This window comes from Mya arenaria, chromosome 17 (assembly GCF_026914265.1).
Source record: "Mya arenaria isolate MELC-2E11 chromosome 17, ASM2691426v1".
Taxonomy (NCBI): Eukaryota; Metazoa; Mollusca; class Bivalvia; order Myida; family Myidae; genus Mya; species Mya arenaria.
In genome coordinates, this window is record NC_069138.1 from 27209836 (window position 1) to 27236211 (window position 26376).

Sequence of the window (26376 nt, forward strand, 5' to 3'; positions counted from 1 at the left end):
AAAGATATTATAGGACTGATTGTTCAAGAGTTTGCTGAAGTTAAAGCAGCGTGATTAACAAGATCTCTGTTTACTTTTAAAAGTGAATTATTTGACAACATGCTCAAATATCTAAATAAAACAGGAACAGCTAAAAAAGTTCTGAAAAACTGCAGATCACAAGTACCGTACATCAGTAAATATTTCAAAGTTAACAATGATGATTTTAACGGTCTTGTATAATGTATATCACTTAAGATTTAAAAGTTAACAATGATGATATTAACAGTCTTGTATAGCAGAAAAGATTTATTCAATTATTAGTATCTTAAATAATTAACTTACAAACAAGACTAACGCATGCTTATATGCAAACATTAACTAATCTGTTCTTTCACTGGACGTTATCAAATTACTTTTTTTATTCCAAATTTAATAAACTGAGATAAGATTTTAAATTATGCCAAAGATTAAGGGTTTTGCGTGTCACTCTTATCAATATAAAACAGCTGCACAAGAATTTAAAATGGCAAATGAATATATCTCTTGTCGCCCGTTGGGAAAGGTGGCAAGTTTTTCTTGTTGTGAATATGAAAAACTTAAGCTAATAAAACCCAATTGTTTGATGCTTAAAAAGATGACAATTCTTTATATACTTTTAGCTCTTGATCAAATAAATTCTTATTTATTATTAAAATTTTGTAAATGATATAATTTATATATTGTTATTTGTACTTTTTTCAAGAAATAGTTTTGTTTCATAAAAACAACAAAACAAAGAAGCATATTTCAAAACTTCAAGCACTCTTTAAAGTAGGTACTTAAGTTTTACAACAAGTTTTCCTTGATTTTTAAGTATATCCTGAGCCGAGAAAATTAAAACTAGGTCAATTAACTGTTACTCACTGTGCATAAAAGTACGAAGGCGACACAAAAACTATGTTTGTTGCCGGTTTGTTTTCCAACTTTCCCTTATATTTTGTGCCCTAACCCTATAATTGTTATTGCTTGACGACATTGTATTTTCTTACAGTAACTTTTCGGTTGTTTCTTATGTGGGAAAGACATATAAATGTACCCAGATGATATGGTGACAGTTTTCAGCGAGAAAATATATTAATAAAGAGCCCAATTTAAAACAAATAATAATATTGCAACCTACCTACCCTATATTTTTTGGCATTGAATTTGAAAATAATAAAAAAAAAATTGGCCTTAATTATTGAACGGTTTCTAGTTTATCTCATTGTTTGACTTCCTTTATAAATTGATAAGTACAATCTTTTAAAAGAAATGAGTCACAACATACCAAAGTAGCCAACGACTGCCATGCCTACCACAAACACCATGAAGATGAAGCAGCATATTATGTCTGTACACGATCTGAAAACAACACAGCATTTAGTATTGAAGTGAATTTATAAATTGCATAGATGGTTGAAGAATTTGATGATTATAGTATTTAAGAACCTGATTGGCTCGAAGTCCCTTGGACAGGTGAAAATACCTATCCCCTCGGGGAGCCAAGCTGGAATGCTTACATTTAGTTTAAAGAAATTGGTCCTTGACATCCAGTTCGAGCCAATAAGGATAAAGAGCCAAGAGAGTTCGAGCCAATAAGGATAAAGAGCCAAGAGAGTTTGAGCCAATAAGGATAAAGAGCCAAGAGAGTTCGAGCCAATAAGGATAAAGAGCCAAGAGAGTTCGAGCTAATAAGGATAAAGAGCCAAGAGAGTTCGAGCCAATAAGGATAAAGAGCCAAGAGAGTTCGAGCCAATAAGGATAAAGAGCCAAGAGAGTTCGAGCCAATAAGGATAAAGTGCCAAGAGAGTTCGAGCCAATAAGGATAAAGAGCCAAGAGAGTTCGAGCCAATAAGGATAAAGAGCCATAAGAGTTCGAGCAAACAAGGATAAAGAGCCAAGAGAGTTCGAGCCAATAAGGATAAAGAGCCAAGAGAGTTCGAGCTAATAAGGATAAAGAGCCAAGAGAGTTCGAGCCAATAAGGATAAAGAGCCAAGAGAGTTCGAGCTAATAAGGATAAAGAGCCAAGAGAGTTCGAGCCAATAAGGATAAAGTGCCAAGAGAGTTCGAGCCAATAAGGATAAAGAGCCAAGAGAGTTCGAGCCAATAAGGATAAAGAGCCAAGAGAGTTCGAGCCAATAAGGATAAAGAGCCAAGAGAGTTCGAGCCAGTGGGGTTCAACTGTAAATTACTGTTTGTATAAGAAACTAGCAATTCGCAATTTTAAAGCAGTGAATTATCGTTGATTACACTTCAACACATCAATAAACTGAATTGAATCTCAAGTGCTTTGTTTATAACCTGTTGATAGACTTCACACATGAAAGACACTGACTGCTGGAATCAGTAACAACATGGCTAACCATTAATTTTACTTACATGTATCATGTGGAACTAACTACTAAAGTTCGGATTATTCCTGCAAAGCATGCATTTCAGCACAGTTTGCATTGGTTTTCACTTTAACCAACAAATTTCAATTGTAGCATTCAATTATGCTTTAAAGAATAGTGCAGTGAATAACTGATATGAACAAATAAATTTGCAAACAGTAGTAAATAATATAAAACACATTGGAAACTGTAGTTCATCGACTGATGATCCATAGCTAAAACTTCTAATCTAGGACTCAAGTTACCACTAAAACAGATGCTCAGAGTCTAAAATTTAATCCGGATTGTTATATTGCTATAGATTTATTCCTGGACAAAGTAATGTAGTACCCTGTATTTTCCAATGTATTTTTATTCAACATGTATTTGAAGCTTTGATAAGATAAGGGGCTGTCCACCTAATGCACCAGTGACTTTAATGACAACCATGCCCCCCCCCCCCCCAGGAATAGTGGGGTCTTTGACTTTTGGTCCAGCCAAGCCCAGGTAAAATCCCCACCCTGCAGAGACAAACTGCTAGTAAAGCCTTATTTCTTAAATATTAAAAGTTTCATTTGACTTAAATAATTGTACTAACCTTTTAATGTACGCCATTTTTTTCCGATTCCAGACAGATATTTAATATATTACAACCAAACCTTTTGGATTTTACCTCTTAATTCCATACACTGCATGGTTAGCACCAGGGTCACTTCTACTATTTATGGAAGCAAGTTAAGTGCATAGCCAGACCCTTAAAGTGGACTGACTCCATGCCAGTCTTTAACCATGGGGAACGAGTTGAAGTAGTGTAGCTTAATTTAGAATATTTATTCCTTTTAACTATTTAAGAATAGGATCACAGGAAATGTGGTAAAATGAGCAGTAAAGATGCGGTAATTTTGTGATATTCAGGGCCCAGTATTCGTTTCCAGTCAAACACACAATACATGTGTGGTTTCCCGGCATTCCCATAGCTCTCTTTCCATTCATAAATCCAGCTAAAATAAATTTAAGTGTTAATTAATTTAAGACTTTTGTTGGTGTGCTCATCAAGCATACTAGGAGGGGTGAATTATTGTACTCCAAAGTACAAAAAAACTCGTCGATTCTTGTTCAAACAGCTAATCCTGAAACCAGACTCCAGCATGATTCTTGTCGGCTTCTAGCTGGCCTTGCAATTAAGCTGAACTAAGTTAGTACGAACTAGGAAGGACTCGGGTAAAAGTTTTCTACCTTTTACTGATGGGTCCTCGGAACTTGGGATCAAACTGCAATGGCTTGCCTGAAAATATACAAGAAGCAACAGAGGTCAAACATTTGTGACTTAAGTATTTTTTTCTATTGGGTCCAAGTCTTCATGAATAAGAAAGTTTAAACTTGATTATTTTTACAACGATTGATTGTGAAACAGGTTATTGCAACTTATATTTATCACTCTCGTTGGCACGATGTTGAGCGCGAGTGTGGTCTTATGTTGTTGGGGAAAGCAGGGAACATGAAGAAAACCCACTTGTCCGAGTTGGTTGACCACAAACCAAACTCATATGCTCTCAGGCCAGAAAAAGATTACCAGACCATAAGGGCAGATATGTCAAAAAGCGGAACCAGAAGCAGGCACCAACATTTGTCCTGTTTTGTCAATTAATAAAGGGGCATAACTCAAGGACAGAGTTAAGGGCCTTGCTACAAAGGTTTTGTCTCTATAAACACATAATTATTATGTTTTATGTAAATATCAGGAATGGTGTTTGAGTTATGGCCAAGAAAATGAAAACACTTAAGCTATTAGCATTCCTCGACTACTTAATTTTTTATCTGTTTGCAAAAAATGGGAAGCTGTGGTATGTTTACAAATATATTGATGTCTGCAGCACTGATGGAAACTAAATCATTGCACAACTTTTGGGCTGTTTAACAAGTAACATCCGTCGATTTAACAATACAACAAATGGAACCTTTACCATTTAGCGCAGCAACAAGATTGTATTTTCCAATTACCATAATTATCCCCATCAATTTGCAAGGCTGTCCCAGTGCGGCTTAAAAACAATCTTGTCTGGACAGCAGCCAGCCAAATAAGGGGGGAGGGGGTAAACAATACTCAGCCATCAATTATAGTCTGTCAATATTGATTACAGAATTCCCCAAATGGGACAGCCATATGTCCTGATAAAAACCTGATTAATTTTCTTGTCATCGGAAACAGAAATTTACTTCCTAATCTGATAGAATTATTTATATATTAATATCATTTGATAATATTATAGATTATCAAGTAATTTGGGGACAATTAGACTTTTCATCCACTTAAGATATGTTATCATTATGATAACGCAATACCATTTGATAATTTAATGTCATGCAAAAATACTTCTGCAACCGAAACACAAAAATAAATTTATTTCAAAGTCAACATTTATATAAGACTCATTTACGTTTGCTCATTGCATTAAACACAGAAAACTCATACATTATTTTGTTCTCATTTTGTCACCTAATATAAATCAAGAGTTATTTATTCAGTTCCATTTGTATATTACCACATTCCAAAAGACTTGAAATGCAAAACCAAATCAATATTTCTCTCTAAGAGAAAAACTTTATATAAACCACTAATTTATTCACGTTTGTATTTTCTAAATTAAATCTGTTACTATGACAACAAATTCCAAGGTTTTCCAAGACAATCTCACCAGAAATCATAGACTGAATTTATTCTGAGGTTGAGAGTTGTCTATTTGGTATAGGTTTCCGCCTCTCAACCTGGAAGTTGTGGGTTTGATCACTACAGAACAGTTTCTGAGGCCTTCCTTAAAGGACACAAGCACTGGTTTCTGTCCAGAAAATGGAACCAACTGTGATTTTAAAAGCTATCAGCTTCCCTCTAAATCAAACCAGAAAGAAATAAGTATACACTTATTATATTCACGATTGCATTTTCTAATTAAAATTTGTTACCATGGCAACACACACAACTTACCGTAACCCCTGTCAGTGAAGTCATTCATCTCCTCCATCTCCATTTCCTCCCCAGGCTTATAAGCTTCCTCCTTGCCCGGCATTTTGGCCTTGTTTTTTGTTCTCACAAGTTAATCACGAAAAATGTTTTTTTCTCACTTTGCTATTATGGATACTGTTACCAAAATTAATCCACTATTTCTAGGTAGTACCTTATACCGGGCTCTGTTCAACTTTTTTTGAGTCCTGAAAGTCACCCTTCCAACAATTTTGTCATATGTTGATTCTATCGATATAACTTACATAGTAAATGCGTTGCCTGTTGGCCTTTTCCAACATCAGAGGGTGATAGTTATTTATCACTTTAGCTGTTACAGTGTCTGATAATCAAGTCACAGTGTTGATTCTCACTTCGTATAAATACAAAAAACTTATATATTGCCTAGCATATTTTTACACTATGTTCATAGAGTTGTTAGTTATTATTGAGTGCAATAAATATTTCCAATAACAGTTGTCAAGGTAACCAGTACATAAACCCTCAAGATGTGACAAAGATTAACAAATCAACATTTCAAGTGGACGTAACAAAGCAACTACAATGTAAAGTGACATATTTCTCAATACAACTTTTACACTTTCTGGTGATACTTATTCTTACTGGGGTCAATATATCAACGAGCATAAGACAAAATATAAGGCCAAAAATTTCAGTTAGAATATTCATCGAGTGTCACAAATGAAATTGAAAGTAAAACTTGCAAATTGAAATAAACTGTCCCTTATCTGACCAATAAAGCGCATAATTTCATAATATATATTAAAACTACTCAGAAATATTCATTCGAAAAAATGATCATATGGTTAGAGCGTTCAAATGAGATTGCCTCACTAAGAATGATATGTATGATTATTATATAACTCAAATTGTTTGAGGGACAGCATGTGTTTTTAGTTAAATCAAAATCCATCATTGCCGCCAGTTAGCCATTTTAAAGCCAATCGAAAAAAAGCTTTATAAGGATGTAAGGATTATTTATGTGAAGAATCATGAAACGCAGCATAAACTGTAGAAGTCATTTACTCCACAAAATGACATAATTCAACATTGCTGCCAAGCAACCATCTTGAATGCATTTGAAAAACATTTTATGCGAGGCATAACTACTTATAATGTTGAGTCATTGTGCCAAGGTATAAACGAATCCAATGCAATCATTTTCTGAATATTATGTGCGGTGTGCACTTCATACATTATTATATGTAAAATATCAAAAGGGTCATAACTCTGTGAAAAATAACCCACGAAAAACATGCAGATTCCAATGCGCAACAGTTACTGCTTTTGGTAGTTTCAACAAAATCCGTTGCTAGATTTTGAGATTTCACGCAGACTAACCAATCATCTTGCGCTCTATATGTAAAAAACTAAGGGCCTTAACTCTATGAAAAGTGACTCTATTGTACAGGTAACATGCAAATGTCAATATAAATCTAAGCTTTGTACTTCATATAATTCCTGTGAAGTTTCATCAAACTTAGTGACATCCATCCATCCAGAAGGACATTATAAGAAGGGCAGACAGAAGGACAGACAGAAAGACAGACGGATGGTCACCACAACATCAAAATGTCTCCTTCCTCTTTCGGGATTGGTGTATAAATATCCCTTAAATATAATGCCTGGCATCTATTTACACCATAAATGTTTGCAATTAATAAGCTCTCATGGTAACACATAATTGTATAAGGCTGCCAGGTGTGACAAAGAATAACAAGTAAACATTTCACGTGGACGTCACAAGCAGTATTACTCAATATGAATTCTCAGTTGATGTTGTTACAGTTATATGTAGAGGAATAAGTTCTTGCACTTAAAGAACTCCAAAAATGACTCACTGCCGTTTTTTGTATAAATGAAGTAGCAATGCCTACCTCTTTTTGTGTCCTGAATAATCCTAAAATGCACCTAAATACCAAGTTCCAACCTCATGTGTCCCTATAAATCCTAAAATGCACCTTAAAGCTGCACTCTCACAGATTGACCATTTTAACAACTTTTTATTTTTTGTCTTGAAAAGAGCAAATCTTTGTGTAAATATCTGCAAACGAATGATATAAGATTGCTGACAAAAAATCAGATCGTAGATTTGCATATTTCCGTTCGAAAATTAATGTTTTATAGCTAATAAACCGTAACTAATGGTTTAAGAAAAATGCATAAAACATCAATTTTCGAACTTAAATATAAAAATCTGCGATCTAGTTTTTTGTCAGCAGGCTCTTTCCAAAACAAAAAATAAAAAAGTTGTCAAAACGTTCAATCTGTGAGAGTGCAGCTTTAATACCAAGTTCCAACCTCATGTGTCCCTATCAATCCTAAAATGCACCTAAATACTGCATACCAAAAAGGGTAATATCAGTCTCATAAAAGAGGAACACTTCATTATTTGTTTTAAGGGTCCCCCGACCTTAAATTCTTTTAGTTCAAGTAAAAATATACATATTTATATACCAATAATCACAGTATTGGCATTACCATTGATGTTCAAAGCTGAGTAACGACTAAGTATAATTCACTTAAAGCAAGACACTTCACATTTGTTTTACTTCCTGTTATGATTGAATTTAATAATCATTATGATCTTGTCTTTATTTATTCTTAAATATTGTTATTACGAGGGCTGTTCTAAAAACTTGTCATTATGAGGGATGTTCTTAAATATTGTTATTACGAGGGCTGTTCTTGAATTATGTGATTGTTATTAAAAGGGCTGTTCTTAAATATTGTTATTATGAGCGATGTTCTTAGATCATGTGATTGTTATTAAAATGGCTGTTCTTAAATATTGTTATTACAAGGGCTGTTCTAAAAGTTTGTCATTATGAGGGATTGTTCTTCAATATTGTTATCATGAGGGCTGTTCTTGAATTATGTGATTGTTATTAAAAGGGCTGTTCTTAAATATTGTTATTATGAGAGATGTTCTTAGATCATTTGATTGTTATTAAAAGGGCTGTTCTTAAATATTGTTATTATGAGAGATGTTCTTAGATCATTTGATTGTTATTAAAAGGGCTGTTCTTCAATTATGTGACTGTTATTAAAAGGGCTGTTCTTAAATATTGTTATTATGAGGGATGTTCCTTGCATTATTGGTGACCAAATTATTAGTGGGTGTGGATATTTTTTTTTAAACACTTAAAATACTAAACCTGATAATGTTAGTAAATTAGTGCCAAAAGCCTATGGTTGGATGACCTAGACAGAAACCGCATCAGATTCTAGATTATACTTTAAAGCTGCACTCTCACAGATATACTATTTTTACAACTTTTTTACCAAAATTTTGCGTAAATATCTGCAAACCAATGATAAAAGATAGCGGACAAAAGATCAGATTGCAGATTTTCATATTTCTGTTCAAAAATTAATGTTTTATGGCTTAAACCGTTACTAATGGTTTAAGAACAAGAGGCCCAAAAGGGCCTATGCTCTACTGGCATGGCTCTTGTGGTCATTTTCAATCCAGAGCATGTGTGTTTGAGTAATAGGCAACAAATATATAGTTCACTTTTAGTGTTTGATTTAGCTGAATACGCTGCACGTTCAACATCTGAGGACAGGAAGTGTTGTAAGCAGATTAGTTGCATGAACTATTTTAATATGTGCCAAGTAAAGGTAATCTGAGAGTAAAAAATATTTGCTTTCAAAACTGTACTCATCGTCAAAATTTCATTTCTGTAGCTTTAAAAATAAAGTCGGTCAAAGGTCAAAGTCAAGGACATCCGAGGACAAAACTAATGCTTGTTTGCAAAACTGTTCACATGGTCAAAATTTCATTACTGTAAATTAATAAGTAAGTCAAAAGGGGTGGGGCCAACTTTTGCCCAAGGGGCATTATTTCAAATGTTTTCAATTGCATCATATGATGCTCCACAACAAATATCAAAGGTATGGGCCTTGTGGTTTGAAACAAGAAGATTTTGAAAATATTTCTTAAATAAGTCTCTATGAAAATTGTGACACCCAGGGCAGTGCCAGTTTTGACCCAAGGGGCATAATTTGAACAACCATGGTAGTGGATCACTAAATAAAGCCTTGTTCAAAATAGCAAGGATTTGCATAGTGGTTTCAGACAAAAAGGTTTTTAACATATCCCAATTTAAGGGGGGGGGAGAGTCTGTCTCTTACAAAAAAAAAAGAACTCTTTCCTGGGCCTCCGCCAACGTCGCCGAGGTCGTTTGCATTTGCCGAGGTCGTTGCATTTGCCGCACTGGTCCCTTGCAGGACAATTTCCGTGGGGGGGGGGGGGGGGGCAGTAATGACGCCAGGGGCATAATTTGAACAAACTTTCACAAGCAATTGTGACTTTACAAGTAAACTTGGCTAAAAATAGACATCGCTCATGTAGACTTGGCTAAAAATGGACTTAGCTTAAAATAGCATTTTTTATACTTTCAAGACCCATAATCCAGGCATGCATGGGCAGATCTGGCTGGTTTTCGAAAGGAACTGAGCTCTAATGGATATCTAGATACTGTACAAGTTTCATCTAGATACAATCAAAAATGAAGACTGTATCGCGTTCACAACCAATTGTTTACACAATAGCATTTTTTTATACTATCAAGGGCCATAATCTAGGCATGCATGGGAGGATCTGGCTGGTTTTCGAAAGGAACCAAGCTCTAATGGATATCTAGATACTGTACAAGTTTCATCGAGATACAATCAGAATTGTGAACTGAAGACTGTATCGTGTTCACAAGCAATTGTTTACAGATGCACGGACGCACGAACGCACAGACGCATGGATGCACATACTACGTACACATTACCATCGCATAAGCTCTTCTGGCCTTTGGCCAGTAGAGCTAAAAATGTATAAAACATCAATTTTTGAACTTAAATATAAAAATCTGTGATCTAATTTTTTGTCAGCAGTCTTAAATAACTGGTTTCCATGGATTTTCGCAAAAATTGGCATGTTCCAAGACAAAAATTTAAAAAGTTGTCAAAATGTTCAATCTGTGAGAGGGCAGCTTTAATTGAGCAAAGGATTGTCAGATATGAAGAAAAAAAAAACACATGGAAATAAATGGACTTGATAGATGTGAAAAAATTTGCTTCTTTTCTTTTAAAAATAGAGCTTTTTTGTGAATAACTATTTGACAGAAAATGCTCCATTTTGATAAAAACTTTCGTATTGCTATTAAAATTTTAATGATTTAAGGCTTGGATTTGTAAAAGTCTGCTAAAATAATATCTGCCAGTTAATGTGTGGTTAGTGTTGATAAAATTTCGAAACAAAAAATTAAAGAAACCTGAAGACATATAACCACTGAGAGTTCCTTTAAAAAAGACACAAAGTTAAACAAACTTAACTGAGACACAATTTACTTATATTTCAAATTTCATATATATCAATGAAGCAGCACATTGTTTATATTTTCCCTCAAAAATGAAAAAAAATTGCAGTCTTTTTTCAACTTTGTTTAAATACATAGGCTTTTAAGCTGCTGCCATTTCTGATTTAATTATAGTAACAAAGATATTGCAGTAGTGTTATTTTTTTCATCATGCTCATATCAATATTATTTACCCTAAGGTATTTCTTAAAAATAAAATTTAATTTTCTGAATGATTTATTTTTATCTGCAGCTGGCTATAAAATACAAAACCTGGAATCAACTAACTGAATCTTTTCAGATATTTAACTTTTTTTGTGCCAGTTGGCAATGTTATCTGTGTGTTTTTTTATACATCTGGACTGGGCTTATCAGCAAAGCTTGAAACAGTTCCAAACCGGCTATCATTCTTCAAAATGCTTTAAGATACAGTTTGAATTAAGCAACATTGACGAAATATTTTTACCTACATACTTGTTTATATTCCTACCATTTTTAAAATTAAAACATGCAGCTTATTTTAAGTTTTGTAAAACAAAAATAAATAATAACCATCTTTGTGTTGACACACTTAACTTGCAAGGTGGCATGCAAATACAACTAAATAACCAACTTAATAAAACCAAATCATAACTAAATGAAAAGCTGGCAGTTGTTTTTCATCCAAAGCTTTTAAAATGGTTAAATCAGAATCCGACTGTTAATCCCATCAGTTGAGACATGAATATAAACACTAAGATTGAAACTAATGGATTTCCATCTTATCTATTGTTAAACTCAATTATATTTAAATTCACAACTGGTTGAATAAAATTCCCCTTCACTGTTTGATACCCATGGGCTGCTGGGACCCCATTCAATGAGAAATGGAGTGCAACGGCATGGTTCACCTGTCACAGGGTTTCCAACCCTCACCAAATTCCCAATTTGTGAAAACCACATATTATTTTTTTCTTAGGCCTAAAAAACAACAACATTTGGTTCGGGTTACCTGACCCCACCCTTTTTATAGTTTGTTAAAACGTTTAACATCATTCTTCAATGACGACAGTAGCGCTCTTATATAAAGCCTCATAAAAAAATAAAAAGCCAACCTACCCTACCTGTGATCGAAAAGGATGTAACACTAACCAAACCATTTTTTGGCCTTATTTAAAAACACAACAGTTACTTCCAGCTTCTTCCTTACCAGAACTTATTATACATAAATGTGAGATAATTAACAGTTTGTTAATGTATATATACAGACTAATAATCACTTGAGTTCATTGTATTAAACCACAACTGCAATTCACAAATGCCAACAATTTTCTGAACAATTTATAATTCCTTCAATGTACTTAACATTATACAACAGTAGAATTAATAATGCTATCTTTCAATCTAAAGTAGAGGTGCACTTATATCCAGTTTATATGAATTCCGGACTATACAACCAAAACAAATCCTTTTTTATTACTGATGGTAATAAACCCAGAACAAATTTTATGACACATTCTGATTGTAAATATGCAATTAACCTACTAATACTTCCCTACATTGGTCATAATGTTTATGTTATAAGAAACTATCTCTAACCAGCTATATATATATATATATCAATATTCAGGCTCAGAATTTCCCCCTGCATAATCACTGGTATTTAATAGATGCTATAAAACCTCTGAACATGGGAACTATGATGATGTCAGCATCCAGTATAAATGAAAAGATGGAAACGCTACATTTATGCATTAAAGATGCACTCTTACTTCCAAATAAGATTCACCAAAATTAATACAGTTGTTTTAATATACCGATAAAGGGTGAATAAATGTCAAAAATAATGGTTCTTATGAAGGATACCATGTTTAATTTAAAAGAAATGAGCAGAAAACACAGCAATTCTACCTTATGAGAATATAATTATAGTAGACCACAGTAAATCTTTAAGCATTCACCAATCATTTAATATTTTGGCGTTTTCTCTTATTAAATACACGGTTACAATCTTGTTATCAGTAGGTTATATTTTCCATAAATGCATTATTTAGTAAGTAGTTAAAGGTTTATCACTCATAATTTATCTTTGTTATAAATGTGTATGTATTGATTTTGAATAAGAGTCACTTTAAAAAATTAAAGATCTGATCTTACACTGGTTTGTCATATTAACAAGACATACATCCTTTACACCTTTAACAATTTAAATGTTTCAGCTTTTTTTTTCATTTACTCAAGTTTTAAGTGATAAAAATATTTTTATATTTTCACCACAGATTAACTGAAAACTCTCCTGATTTTCACAATGAAAAAGATAGTTCTATTCCAATTTTAAACACACATAATTATACACATACATGTACTTGTACTTGGTCGTATTTTAAAATATACAGGAACTAAGCAAAGTTGCTGCACTTAAACCAATGTCAACACGAGTTATTCATCAACTGAATCATACATGTATGAATGTCACGAAACCTTACTAATATAAACTAATAATACAATAACATGAATATCAAGTGTTTAAATATGAATCCGATTTAAAGAAGCCATGTACAAATTGTCAAATATCACTCCAAAAGGTTGGTCATCCATATCCAAATTATCATTCAAATAACCAGTTCCACATTGGTAATCCTTCGTTTAAAAAACCCCCTACATTTCCAGTTTAAATAGAGCATTTAAAGTTCACATGGCTGGCAAACTTTTCTCTATCTGACTTACTGATCACTGATCAGAAATAAATTCTAGTGTACTTTGATTTAATCACAATACAGCTGTAGATGTTTTGATGTGTATATAGACAGCATCACGCATGCTTTACTCCTAATGACATTTAACCAAGTAGCGGTCATTTCCTTCTAAATTAAGATCTTGAACACAGAGTCAATTTATTTTTTGACGATATCTTACTCGTCATTACTAATGCCAGAGGCCATTTAAGGATAGTCTGAATAAACAGACACGATCAAAGTTATTTTAAAGTAAATAAAACTGATGGTTTATGAAGGATGCATTCTACACATTCAACTTTTCAAACACAAGAGGTGTGCTTGACGTGTAAAATACAGAATACATAGGTTTGCTACCAAGAGTGAACAGCTCAACATTATTTCTTTTAATCATGATTCAATTTATTATTGCAAGATATAAATTTATAAATTCTATAAATATCTTTGTAAATAAAGCCAAGGCATGAGGTTTAAAACATCATTACACAAGAGGTTACTCAATATTCTTATTTTTAGATTGTAACGATACCCTATTTTGCTGGGATTGTCCTGAGTAACACATGTACATTTCTATCACACATCATTGGACATCCTACCCCAACTTCAGAAATAAAAACATGGTTTATTTCTTTTCTAATTCGGTGCATTTTTTCAAGGTATTGCCAAATTGGTATAAAGATGTTAATTTTGAAAGTGTATGTAATGCTTGCCTGAACTACATTTTTTATTTCATTTTACATCCTAAATTTATTTAATTTTTAAGTATTTTTTTTTAAACAAGATGTTAATTTTGAAAGAATTAAGTTTTGTGTCTGAAAACCATGTTTGAACTAAAAATTTTTTATTTTATTCTAAATCCTAAATTAGTAAATTTTGAAGTTAAAATTTTCAAACAATAAATATAAGAATGTGATAGTATTATCAAAAAAACAAAAACAATTACGCATAATTCCAACACCAAATTTAATATAAAAACACCGGCTTTTATTAACCCGTATAAATTTACACTTTAAACACAGGTAAACAAAGAATTCATTTTCAGGTTAAATTGTAAATAACAGTATTTTACTTGATTTTGTAAATTATACACCACAGTCATGAACTAATCCCAACAAAACACTTTTTGCTATATTCATAACCAATTTGATTCAAATAACACATCACAGTGATTTTTAATACATTTCACTAAATTACTAAGCACCTGTTCAACCCATCTTCATCAATGGCAGTTTTGAAACAAAGGGGAGTTACTGCGTAAAACGTACGTTGGTCAAAGTGTAGGAAACTAAATAAATTTCCACTTACGTTCATCGTCTGAGTCGTAACCGTCTTCATATTGAAAAACGGTCTTCATTTGTTGCAATTTCGCAGATATTTGTTTGTGTTATCTTAATTTATACACTGCTCATAATATTAAAAGTATCTTACTCCTGAACAATAAAAATTATTCATGAAAATATAATTAAACATCAACCAGTTCCGTTTACTTTTTGATTGACCACTACCTCAAGTTATCACAGTACCTCTGTTCCAATATTAATTAATAAAACGCTGACAAGTTCATTATTTATATTGTGTATATGATAATACGAAAGGGATCAATAACTGCAACAGATGTCACACGAACACTTTTAGCATAAGAGTTATGATATTCGTTTATGGTTTCCATAATATTGGTTAAAAGAAAATCGTAAATACGTTGACGAGCGTTTTTTTGTCCTAACGCCCGAGGACCCAATGTATTGAATCAACCATCCGTAAAGGAAACGTCTACATAATAATACGATATAAAGCTTTGAATAATAATGCTTAACTTTATTGATTTTAACATGTTGAAATCATTGATAATTTATGTATGTATATATGTATAATGCACTCTCGCATTTATCAACTATTGCCATGCCATGTGTTATGTTATTGTAATAACGATAAACTGTATATGTTCAAGTTAACAATAAATGTTCTGGTCTGTTCTGTTCTGTTCATAATACAACGGTGCAACTTTAAAAACAAAATAAACGAATCGCTGGAATCGATGGATGCTCCACAGACGCCCATTTTCTATGAAAAGGCAGAAATTGTAATACACTGATGTTCTGGTTGAAGGTGAATGACATCAATATACACAAGTTGAAAAAAAAATCATACAAAAAAAAAGAAGATATGGGCAGGTTTGATATTAAAAACTTCTTCGACGTCAAGCAATGAAATAAACAAGAGCTGCCGTAAGACAGCGCGCTTTGACTTAGAAGTGAATACAATAACAATGTAATATTACCAAGTTTGGTCTATTTATGTCAAACCTAACTAAAATTATTCAATACATAAGGTGACTTTGATGCTGCCCTTCCACCACTCGAAAAATGACGCAAGTCATTCAAATAACTTGATTTCCCATTATGAAAATGTGGTAAAGAATATACAAATATGCCTTTCAAAAGAAATTAAAATAAAATTAAAAAAAAATAATAATAATTCAAAGGCCATATAGCCCTCCTTGTTTTCCCTTGGTAAAAAACTGGTTAAGAATGTAAAAATGTGCCTTTCAAAAGAAATTAAAATATATATATATATATACATATATTCAAGGGACATAATTTGTATTTAGGGTTAAAATGGAGTTGTTTCTTGTTGTAAGATGGTCGTAAATAATTTTGAATTTTATTAAGTGCATTTAATGAAAGGTATAAAAGTTTTTTTTTATTAAAATCCCAACTTGCCCGTAACTTTTACTTCCCTAAAACTTTAACCTAAGTCAATCAGGGGCCATGACTTGTATTAAGGATATGGAGTTATGTAACCACTTTGGGTGATGGTCCTGAACAATTGTGTGAAGTATTAAGTCAATTGAATGAAGGGTATAGAAGTTATTAATAAATATCCCAACCTGCCCTAAAACTTTAACCTAAGTTCCATAGTCAATCAGGGGCCATAATTTGCATAAAAGATAATATGGAGTTATCTAACCTCATTATGTGATGGCTCTGAACAACCGTGTGAAGTATTAAGTCAATTGAATGAACGGTATTGGAGTCTAAAGTGAAAATCCCAACTTGCCCTAAAACTTTAACCCGCCCTAAAACTTTAACCTAAGTCAATCAGGGGCCATAACTTGTATTAAGGATAATATGGAGTTATGTAACCTCATTGTGTGATGGTCCTGAACAACTGTGTGAAGTATTAAGTCAATTGAACAAAGGGTATAGAAGTTATTTATAAATATCCCAACCTGCCCTAAAATTTAACCTAAGTTTCATAGTCAATCAGGGGCCATAATCTGTGTAAAGAATAACATGGAGTTATCTAACCTCAACCTAGGATGTCCCCGGGGTGCAGGGTCATTTGGCGGGGGTTGTACCAGCAGTTTGTTACTGCAGGGCGGAGATTGGGATTGGCTGAACCGGAAGTCAAAGTCCCCGCTATTCCCCCGGACCTTGGGGGGCGTGGTTACAATTGACTGGTGCATTACAAGATGAAGTGGTGAAGGTAACGTCGGTAAGTGATGGGATAATGACAAGCTTCATTTGAATCCCTTTACAGCATTCCAAGATACGGCTCGAACAAGCACCCATTATGGAAAATATGAGGCTAAGAGTAGATAACTAAATATGCTAGTTATTATTCTTGGATACTCTACTTCCCCTATTGTCATATATTATGCCATGAAACATGTTGGGAAGGATACTTTTCCTTTTGTACTTCACTCCCTCTCATCGCCATTTATCTATATTTCAAGTTTCATTAAAATCCCATGTGAACTTTCCAAGATATGGCCAGGACATGCATGGGGGATAACCCATTAGTAGTTGTTTTTAAGATATTCTCCGGACAAGATTTTGACGGACGATCGGGCTGACGGACGGACGGACGGACGGAATGACCAACGAGTGGACGGACGGAATGCCGGACAAACACAGCGGCGACTAAATGCTACTCTTTTCGGCATACTCAATACTAGCAAGAAAAAACCGTCTAGTTAGCATGTATAAATGCACAAGTGGATCCAAGGGGAGGGGAGCACCCCCCCCCCCCCCCCCCACACACACACACAAACCACCTCCCCCACACCATCCCCCCTCAAAAAAGAAAAGAAATGTCCATTTTCATGTTGAAAAATGGTCGATAAAGTATGCAGAGAATCCGCAAGAATACACCATTTGAGACTATATATAGCCATTTCTTTATTGGAACTCCTCAACCCGCCACCATACGATTAGAGCTCCCGGAGAAAGGGCGCACAACCTCTTACAATATTGGTTAAACTAAGAAATTAATGTTTTGACAGCAAAATTCATGTTGCGCTGTTGTCCAGCAATCTAGTTTTGATTCACAAAAATATGAATGGTATAGCTCATACAATATAACTCGCTTCAATGAACGAAGGTAACAGGGGAGTGTGAACTACTCGACAATTCCAACTCACCGTACAGTTCCTCCTTTTGCTTGTCCCCACCCTCGGGCTGTTCGTCCCCCGCGGCCTCCGCGTTTAGCGGATGGAACTCTTCCACTTCCACGTGCTCAGAGTTGTTGTTTTGGCGCCGACCCATAGCCGGTAATAGAAGACTAGTCTAATGTTTTTCGCAGGGCCTAGTCCTTTCAACCCTTAACAATCAAATGTATGTTAAATCTCCTAGTATGATTCAGTTCCTTTTACAATTCAAAGTTGACTTCATACATGTTATATAAAACGCTATTTGTTTTCCCATGTGTTATCCGCGTCCTTGAGTTCTCGTGCACGATCAGTGAATGATTTGCTTCACGTACTTTAATGTGATTTTCAAAGTGTGTGTATTAACTTTTATAATCCGTTCTAATTCATCAAATAGTTACAAAACACGTTCGCTTAGATTCGACCAACCAATGCATTGGTTTTGAGTGATTGGTGTTTAGTCAGCGTTGATACATGATCATTTCTAGGAAAATCTTCAATTGTTCCTTTAACAACAATGGTATGACTATATATATTATATATACATATATTTGCCTTTGGACATTGACTACAACTGATCATCGTGTGAAACACCCCGTGAAAGCCTAGTATATATACTATACGGTTAATAAATGAACTTATGTACATAAAGTAAACACAATTACTATCCTTTTACAACCGTAACATCAACATCAAAGCCTTTTTAAAGGGACTCGCTCACGTTTTGGCACCAAAATTACTTTCCCGCAATTCATCTTATTTATTTTATTCTTTAATACCGAACTTTCAGAAAATACCTGGTTGAAGAAGAGAGCGAACCAAAGCCGGTACAGTCAAGAAATTAAGTAGGAAAACGATGCTTTATTCATTTGCCTTCAGTGACTCATTCTATGTTAACGGATATTTAAACTTTTATTGAAAACATTGGTAGCATCACGTGATTACGTCAATCAACCTATAACGTTACAGCATTTTGCTGAATAACGTTTGCAACGCAATATTGTCTTTGAAGTCCACAATTTTGAAAGTTTCAAAATTGTGGACTTCAAAGACAATATTTGAGCAAATGTCAGCATTTGTTTAATAGTTCCAGCCGTCAGTATCTTAGTTTTGATACTCCTTATACTTTGCCACACTTTATTTCGTAATATAAAAAAGTCCATAAAATGTGCATTTTATAAACAATGGACGAGTCCCTTTATACAGAGGTCATCAGTAGTTCTAATAAAATATTTACAGTGTAACATGATATTGCAGACGTGAATTTTATAATCTCTTTGTTAGTTATAAACATTTACTTTATTATTTTGGAAATTAATAAAATTGAAAAAATGACCAATTATTTATTACTGCGTATGTTGACATAAATGTCACACTCTATAAATACTCGAGCTGTGCGAAAGTATAACGAATCCATCATGTATAGTATTCAACCGAGCTTATTTCTGCATACAACATTCATGAATACGTACTTCAACACTTAATACATATACAGTAAGAGATTTGAATGATTTGATATGCATGTTGCTAAACCCTTCACATACGAGCATTATCAATGATTCAGACGTCGTGACACAAGACGACCCCTCATGAACAGATAACATGTAAACAAAAAATATTATCCGCTGTAAATAAAATCCTTAAATAGTTTAAAGGTAGGCGTTGTACAGCAACTTATACGTACATGTTTTTAAAATGCAAACGTGCTCCAGATTTTACCTTAACACAGCTACATAACTTTCTTCTGCGTATACGTATATAATTACACTTTTAATGAACGTTAATTGACCTTAATTGAATGTAATCCGTAGTTGACAGATATCACAACTTTAATTCGTATCCAATAACACTCACACTGTGTTACTTTGTTTTAAGCATTTAACATGCAGTTAACATTTTGGATCAATAAACTCAAAGCATCGCAAAATAGAACCGCAAAGTCAATATTTATCTCTATGTCACCGACATACTTTTAAGTTCACTTTACGACACAGGTATTTCCCTGTGCTATTTTTAAATGTCTACCTGTCACTGGATCTACGTAACGCTTTCACGTACGTTGGATAATGTCCGAGGTGTTCCGATTGGTACGTTGTATGGTGATAGTGTGGTGTATTTGACAGCACCTTTATTAAGCATTATTTATATGATAAAGAAATTAATTAATGTGCCTGATATGCTGGGACCATAAAATTCTCTGTCAATGGTATTGAAAAGTATTGTATGATCAGAAAAGACTATGTAAACTTTACCAATCTTAAAACATTAAAAACAAATTTATGCTTGGACTTTAAGCGTCATTAGCTACAGTATAGCTATCGACAGCACGTGTCGTTTTTTGGATTTTTATTAATTGTTCGAATGTTTATCCAAACGAGTGTAAGTTCGCATCGATTATGTATACATATATATACGTTTAAATAATCTGTATAATGCACCAATCAATTGGTAACCACGGCTACCCTAGGTCCGGGGAATAGCGGGGACTTTGACTTTCGGTCCAGTCAAGCCCGGGTTAAATCCCCGCCCTGAGGGAACGAACTGCTGGTTTAAAAAACCCACCCAATATGCCCCAGTACCCTAGGGACCCTAGCTAAGCCCCCCCCCCCCCCCCCGTTATTTTTGGCGCGAAGACAAAACCACCGCATTCACCAGACACTGCGGGGCCACCTGGAAGGTGAAAACACGGCCCATTTTCTAGGCTATCCCCGGTATGCCCCCGGACCTGGGAGCGCCGTGGTTACAATTGACTAGTGCATAAGATGGGAATAAAAGTTTAATATTTCACAAATCTAAGCTCTGCTAGGAAAACGCAGGTTTGTGCTCCCAAATTGTTCTCTATTACTTAAAATGTTTAGGTATTTTAGGCAAAGGGTGAAACGGTCTTGGCTACCAGAATGGCACAGTCCATGACCTCAGATATCAAAAATACTCAAACCAAATCTGAATCTCAACTCAATTTTATAAAATCATAGTATGATTCAAAATCTTGCATGTTTTTATACTTTTAAAAACTTATTTTCACATAGAATGTGTTGATAAAAATGCCAATATTTTAAAGAAAACTACTCTAGTAATTCTAGGGCAAAAAAATACTTGTCAATGAGTAATTATTAAAAAAACAATGAATTGTACTCAAAACGTTTTTGGTGGTAGAATATTATCCATTGGAATTTTGACCAAAGGCGTTAAGCAACATTTACTATGTGAAAGCTGTATAAACATATATGATTTTTAAACGCGGTTGATGCTATGTGGTTAAATGAGTCGAGATTAAGATTTAGATTTGACTTTAAGTATTTACGTGATATTGGGTCCTGAATGTCAGAGTGGAATTCAATGCCTTGTTAACTGTATATAAACAGTTGAAGCAAAAGTTATGAACATTCTTCGTAGCTGCACGACGAGGATGCGTGAATCAGGCCATAAAATCACGTGACCAAACTGGACAGTATGGACCACAACGTGTCAATAGAGAAGGACATTGCTTAACACGTGCGAATTCTACACGTGAAATTTAGGACAACAACACACTAATGAGACAGTCAAGTTATACATCGTTTATACTAATTATTACATTATATTCAAAAACACAAATAAAGTTCCAGGGTAGATTGCAAAATTGATAATTTTTACAGTATTTAGTAGTTTACTAGTTGATTTGTCTAGTCATACAGATTTTAATAGATTTAAAGAAGGCCAGGAGGTGTTGCCCTAGTATGTTTGTCTCAGTCTATTGTAGAGTGTACAACCTAACATGAAATGGTACTCGTATTCTATCTTATTTGAAGAACAACATTTACATTTTCTATCAGCTCTGGCAGTACCAGAATATCTACCAGTTTCAATTTCAATTTTGAGTTGTTAATATACAGAATGTCCAAGCATGTAGAAATGCTAGAAAAAAAGAGAATAAATTGGTGAAAAAACTTTGTATATATATTACAAAAACTATTGAAATTCGATAATAAATGCCTCTGCTATGAATACATGTTTGTGTTGTATAAGCTATATACTTCTTTTTTGTGTTCTGTATAATCCACCCATGACCGATACTTCCACCTATGATGCATACCAGGGGCGGCTCCAGGATTTGACGTTAGATGGGGCGTAACTTTGGCGCGTAACCTTTTGACTTTCGCCCCCCCCCCCCAGCCATACCACCTCAGAACCAGAATATATTTGGTTTAAAATGGTGGCAGGGGGCTTTGGTGCCCCCCCCCCCCCCAGAATATTTGAACAATTTTTCGTCCGAAATGGTGCATTTTGAGCGTATTTTATTACAGTTTTTATCGGTAATAACATAAAATGTAAACATGGTCGATTTAAGGGGGTCACGCGCCGTGTGTGCCCCCCGCCCTGCATCCGCTAGTGCATACCGATTCCCACCCTGGGAAGATCCGTACTTTGGTTTGAGATAACACATTCTCATTTCAGCATGTTCAGTTTAAAAGTTAAGAGGTTAGGACAAAACTTCCTGATAAATCATATTATCTTTCGATATATCAATTTTGCAATTTAATGTTTGTTTAAGAATGATGTTTTCGTTTTGGAATTAAAAGCTTAAAGGGCGGGTTCCAAAAAAAGGCATCTAGGTTGAATTGAAATAAATTGGTAGTTTCCACTGTTAAGCTAGGCGATACGGAAGATAAAAATGATGGCATAAAAGTTAATGGACCAAACATACGAATAAACCTACAATTTAATGAATGGGTGTTGCTACTATACCCTAACTCTCAATCGGAAAACCTCGGCCAGTATCCAACAGTCTATCTCGAAGCTTGCCGGAGATGGCCGAGTTGTTACGATTGCATAACTCTATCGATGATTAATAATATTTATAGAAATTTAGTAATGCCTCAAAATTAAATTACCCCATATCGTTCCTTTACTAGTATTGTCGAGTACCACGATTCAGCTGATACTTCTCAAGAACATTTGTTCATAAATATTGGCCAACATACAGTTTAATACCCGGACAGCTTTCTCCTATGATGTTATCCGTCTTCATTATTTTTCATATTTTATAATGCTTTGAAATGACTACAGTATACTTAAGTTCGGTTGGAACACACACGGTGTTTGACAACCTTTTCATTTGTTGCGGTTTCAGTTCAAAGCTTGGATAGCCATTGTTTATGTGTTTATTTCCCTTGTTACTAAGTTACTATCAGAAGAGTAGGACTAACTTTTGTAAACAAATATATGAACGTTCAAGGGGTATAGAATAATATGTTATACAGAATGCACGGTACTGAATGCAACAACGGAGATTATTACATATGTAATAAATAACATAAATTGTCATGTTTATTACAATATAAATCAGCAGCACAAGTAGTTTGTAATAAATAAAATAAATCTACACTTAATAACAGGTGTATTACAAAACAATCAGCAAGCAACTCCGTGATCAATATTTTTCTCAATAACTGATAAAAAAATGCTTCACATTCGCGTCCATAGCTTCCTGCTTGTTTGAACTTATCACGTGTTAAAGCATATTTGTCGGCACAAATTATGTCAACATATTCAATGACGTCGATGTCACGTATTTAAGCATATTTGTCGGCACAAATTATGTCAACATATTCAATGACGTCGATGTCACGTGTTTAAGCATATTTGTCGGCACAAATTATGTCAACATATTCAATGACGTCGATGTCACGTGTTTAAGCATATTTGTCGGCACAAATTATGTCAACATATTCAATGACGTCGATATCACGTATTTAAGCATATTTGTCGGCACATATTAAGTCAACATATTCAATGACGTCGATGTCACGTGTTTAAGCATATTTGTCGGCACAAATTAAGTCAACATATTCAATGACGTCGATGTCACGTGTTTAAGCATATTTGTCGGCACAAATTAAGTCAACATATTCAATGACGTCGATGTCACGTGTTTAAGCTCATCTGTCGACACAAATTAAGTCAAAATATTCAATGACGTCGAAGTTACGTGTTTAAGCTTATCTGTAGACACAAATTAAGTCAAAATATTCAATGACGTCGAAATCACGTGTTTAACATGTTTTGTCCACATAAATTAAGTCAACATATTCAATGACGTCGAAATCACGTGTTTAACATGTCTTGTCCACAAATATTAAGTCAACATATTCAATGACGTCGATGTCAGGTATTTAACATGTTTTGTCCACATAAATTAAGTTAACATATTCAATGACGTCGATGTCATGTGTTTAACATGTTTTGTCCACATAAATCAAGTCAACATATTCAATGCCGTCGAAATCACGTGTTTTACATGTTTTGTCCACATAAATTAAGTCAACATATGCAATACCGTCGAAATCACGTGTTTGACATGTTTTGTCCACATAAATTAAGTCAACATAGTCAATGACGTAGAAATCACGTGTTTAACATTATTTGTCGACATTAATTAATTCAACATCTGCAGTTTGTGAACAAGCTGACATAATATTGACACGTGTCATGTTATAATATGTGTCTAGTCGACATAATACAAGTACAGAAAACATCTTGAGAACATCATAAGAACAAAACCTTATGCGACATTAGAGATGTTGCAAAAGTAATAAATCAATATTTTATGTCAAATTTATGACAAGACAAACTGCTTAATCGATATCTTTACTGATATAACAATGCTTCCTGGTGTAAGAAACTTTCCATTTATAAACTTCAATAAGATCTACTCCTATATATTCATACAACTTTATAACCGACTTGATGATATAATACAAATGTATATGTAGAAGTGCTTGGAAAGCGTATTTTGTACATACTGATAATCAAAATAAGTAGTTAAATAAGTAGTTTGTCGACTTGTTTTATGTCGACTTGGTGAGTTATATCACGACTTGTTGTCGACGTTACGTCGACCTTTCAACTTATTGAGTGGATATGTCGACATCAATGTTGTCGACTTTACTTTTGTCGACAAAACTAGTTGAACTTGATTGCCATTAATCACAATATCAGTATATACTACATACGCTTCCATAAGAAGGTACTGACATATAAATGACATTTTGCTGGCCTAAAAATGAATTAGGCAGCTTACCGGAATTTTTGTTTTTGTTTGGTCTAAACAAATTTCGTTACAAAAGAGCATACTTTCAACATTAACATGCATGTCATGTACACAACCTCATGAAGGCTTTAACGACCAAACCGTTGTTTTAATATTCTATAAAATACATTTTGCGTTGAAGTTGGACTTAATTAATAAATTCCAATATAAACGCTAAAATCAAATATATACTATAGTTTACGTAAAGAGGATACACAACGCATGAAACCCTCTAACCCATGTAAATTAAAAAGACTACGTGAATGAATGGGACGCTAACGGACATTTTGGCCAGGGCTGGTATTCAATATTGGTCTTAATTTAACCTTGGTACGATGTAGCTAATCGGATTACTTGTCATTAATAACTGACCAATAATGTGACAGAAGTCAATGATGTATGACCATAAGATTGACTTTAGAAGCTGCATATTGAATACCACCATAGGAGCTTTCTCAATGATCATATACAAATCCATCCGGCGAACCCATTGGCGGGGACATGTGCGAAGACAAGGATTCTCCGGATAAAACGCTTACTGAAATTCATTCAATACTGAATTTTAGCTTCTAAATGAATTGAACCAAAAATATGATTTGAAAAAAAATATGATTTCGCGCTGTAACGGTTACAGTCACTTACTTCAGCCGCTAAACATGGCGGCAATATCTGTATATTACACAAGGGGCACTCCAGAAGCATTATGAAATGTATCCTCATACTGTCATCATGTGAAGGTCTTTCATTAGTTCGACCCAACGTGTAACATGGGGTTAGAGCGAGTGTGTATGTGTGTGTGTGTGGGGGGGGGGTATCCCCTACCACGGGAATTGTTGTATTTCGACTATATTGCTGAAAGGACCGTTTATAAGTATTCTGAAGGCCAACAGTCGGAGAAATTACAATAAACTGTAACATAATAAACGTTGCAAAAAATACAGCCCTTAAAACTGAGTTTCGTTCTTGATTCCGAGTTTAAGCACTGGCCATTTTGGAGGAACCAAAATTCATTTGTACGCCCGGGCGAACCGGGGTATGCCTAAGTACACCCATGTCCGTTCTTAACATGAATTATCAATGAATGTATTTTTGGGTTAATGTCACATATTTCCGTTATCTATGTCAATCAATTATTCATATGTTTGCAGAATTGACACCATCGATACGTCTATAAGCTTATATTTCCATCGGTACAATACATTTTATTACACCAGGGCAGGATAAAACCAAACTGATGTTGCCATGTTATAGGTCTTTTACTTAACTTTTTAACTCTTATTGTGCTGAAAAGGTCGTGGTTTTATCATCTCCTCCCATTGTTTTGGCATTAAACTGTCAACAAATCTTGAACTATATCGAAATTGAGAGCGGAGTTTGTACTTTACGTACTTTACGTACATGTATAGCGGTCAAAG

At 34.2% G+C, this 26376-nt stretch overlaps 1 protein-coding gene across 10 annotated transcripts in view; it reads right to left on the bottom strand.

The window, feature by feature from the left end:
* The window catches only part of LOC128223883 (choline transporter-like protein 2), a 51460-nt gene that overhangs the window by 23749 nt on the left and 1335 nt on the right, over positions 1–26376 (bottom strand). Inside the window, exons 1-4 of one of the 10 annotated variants that reach the window (XM_052933328.1) lie at positions 19609–19885; positions 17884–18395; positions 3610–3658; positions 1289–1362 (exon numbers count right to left, since the gene is read on the bottom strand). In XM_052933328.1, the coding sequence (XP_052789288.1) occupies positions 1289–1362; positions 3610–3658; positions 17884–18007 (247 nt within the window). In that variant the 5' untranslated portion in view covers positions 18008–18395; positions 19609–19885. Of the gene's footprint in view, positions 1–1288; positions 1363–3609; positions 3659–5356; positions 5745–7269; positions 7338–12882; positions 13055–13085; positions 13229–13285; positions 13515–14529; positions 14671–14765; positions 14853–17883; positions 18396–19573; positions 19886–26376 lie in introns of those variants that run through there. The other 9 variants (XM_052933329.1, XM_052933327.1, XM_052933333.1 and 6 more) reach the window with 9 other exon arrangements.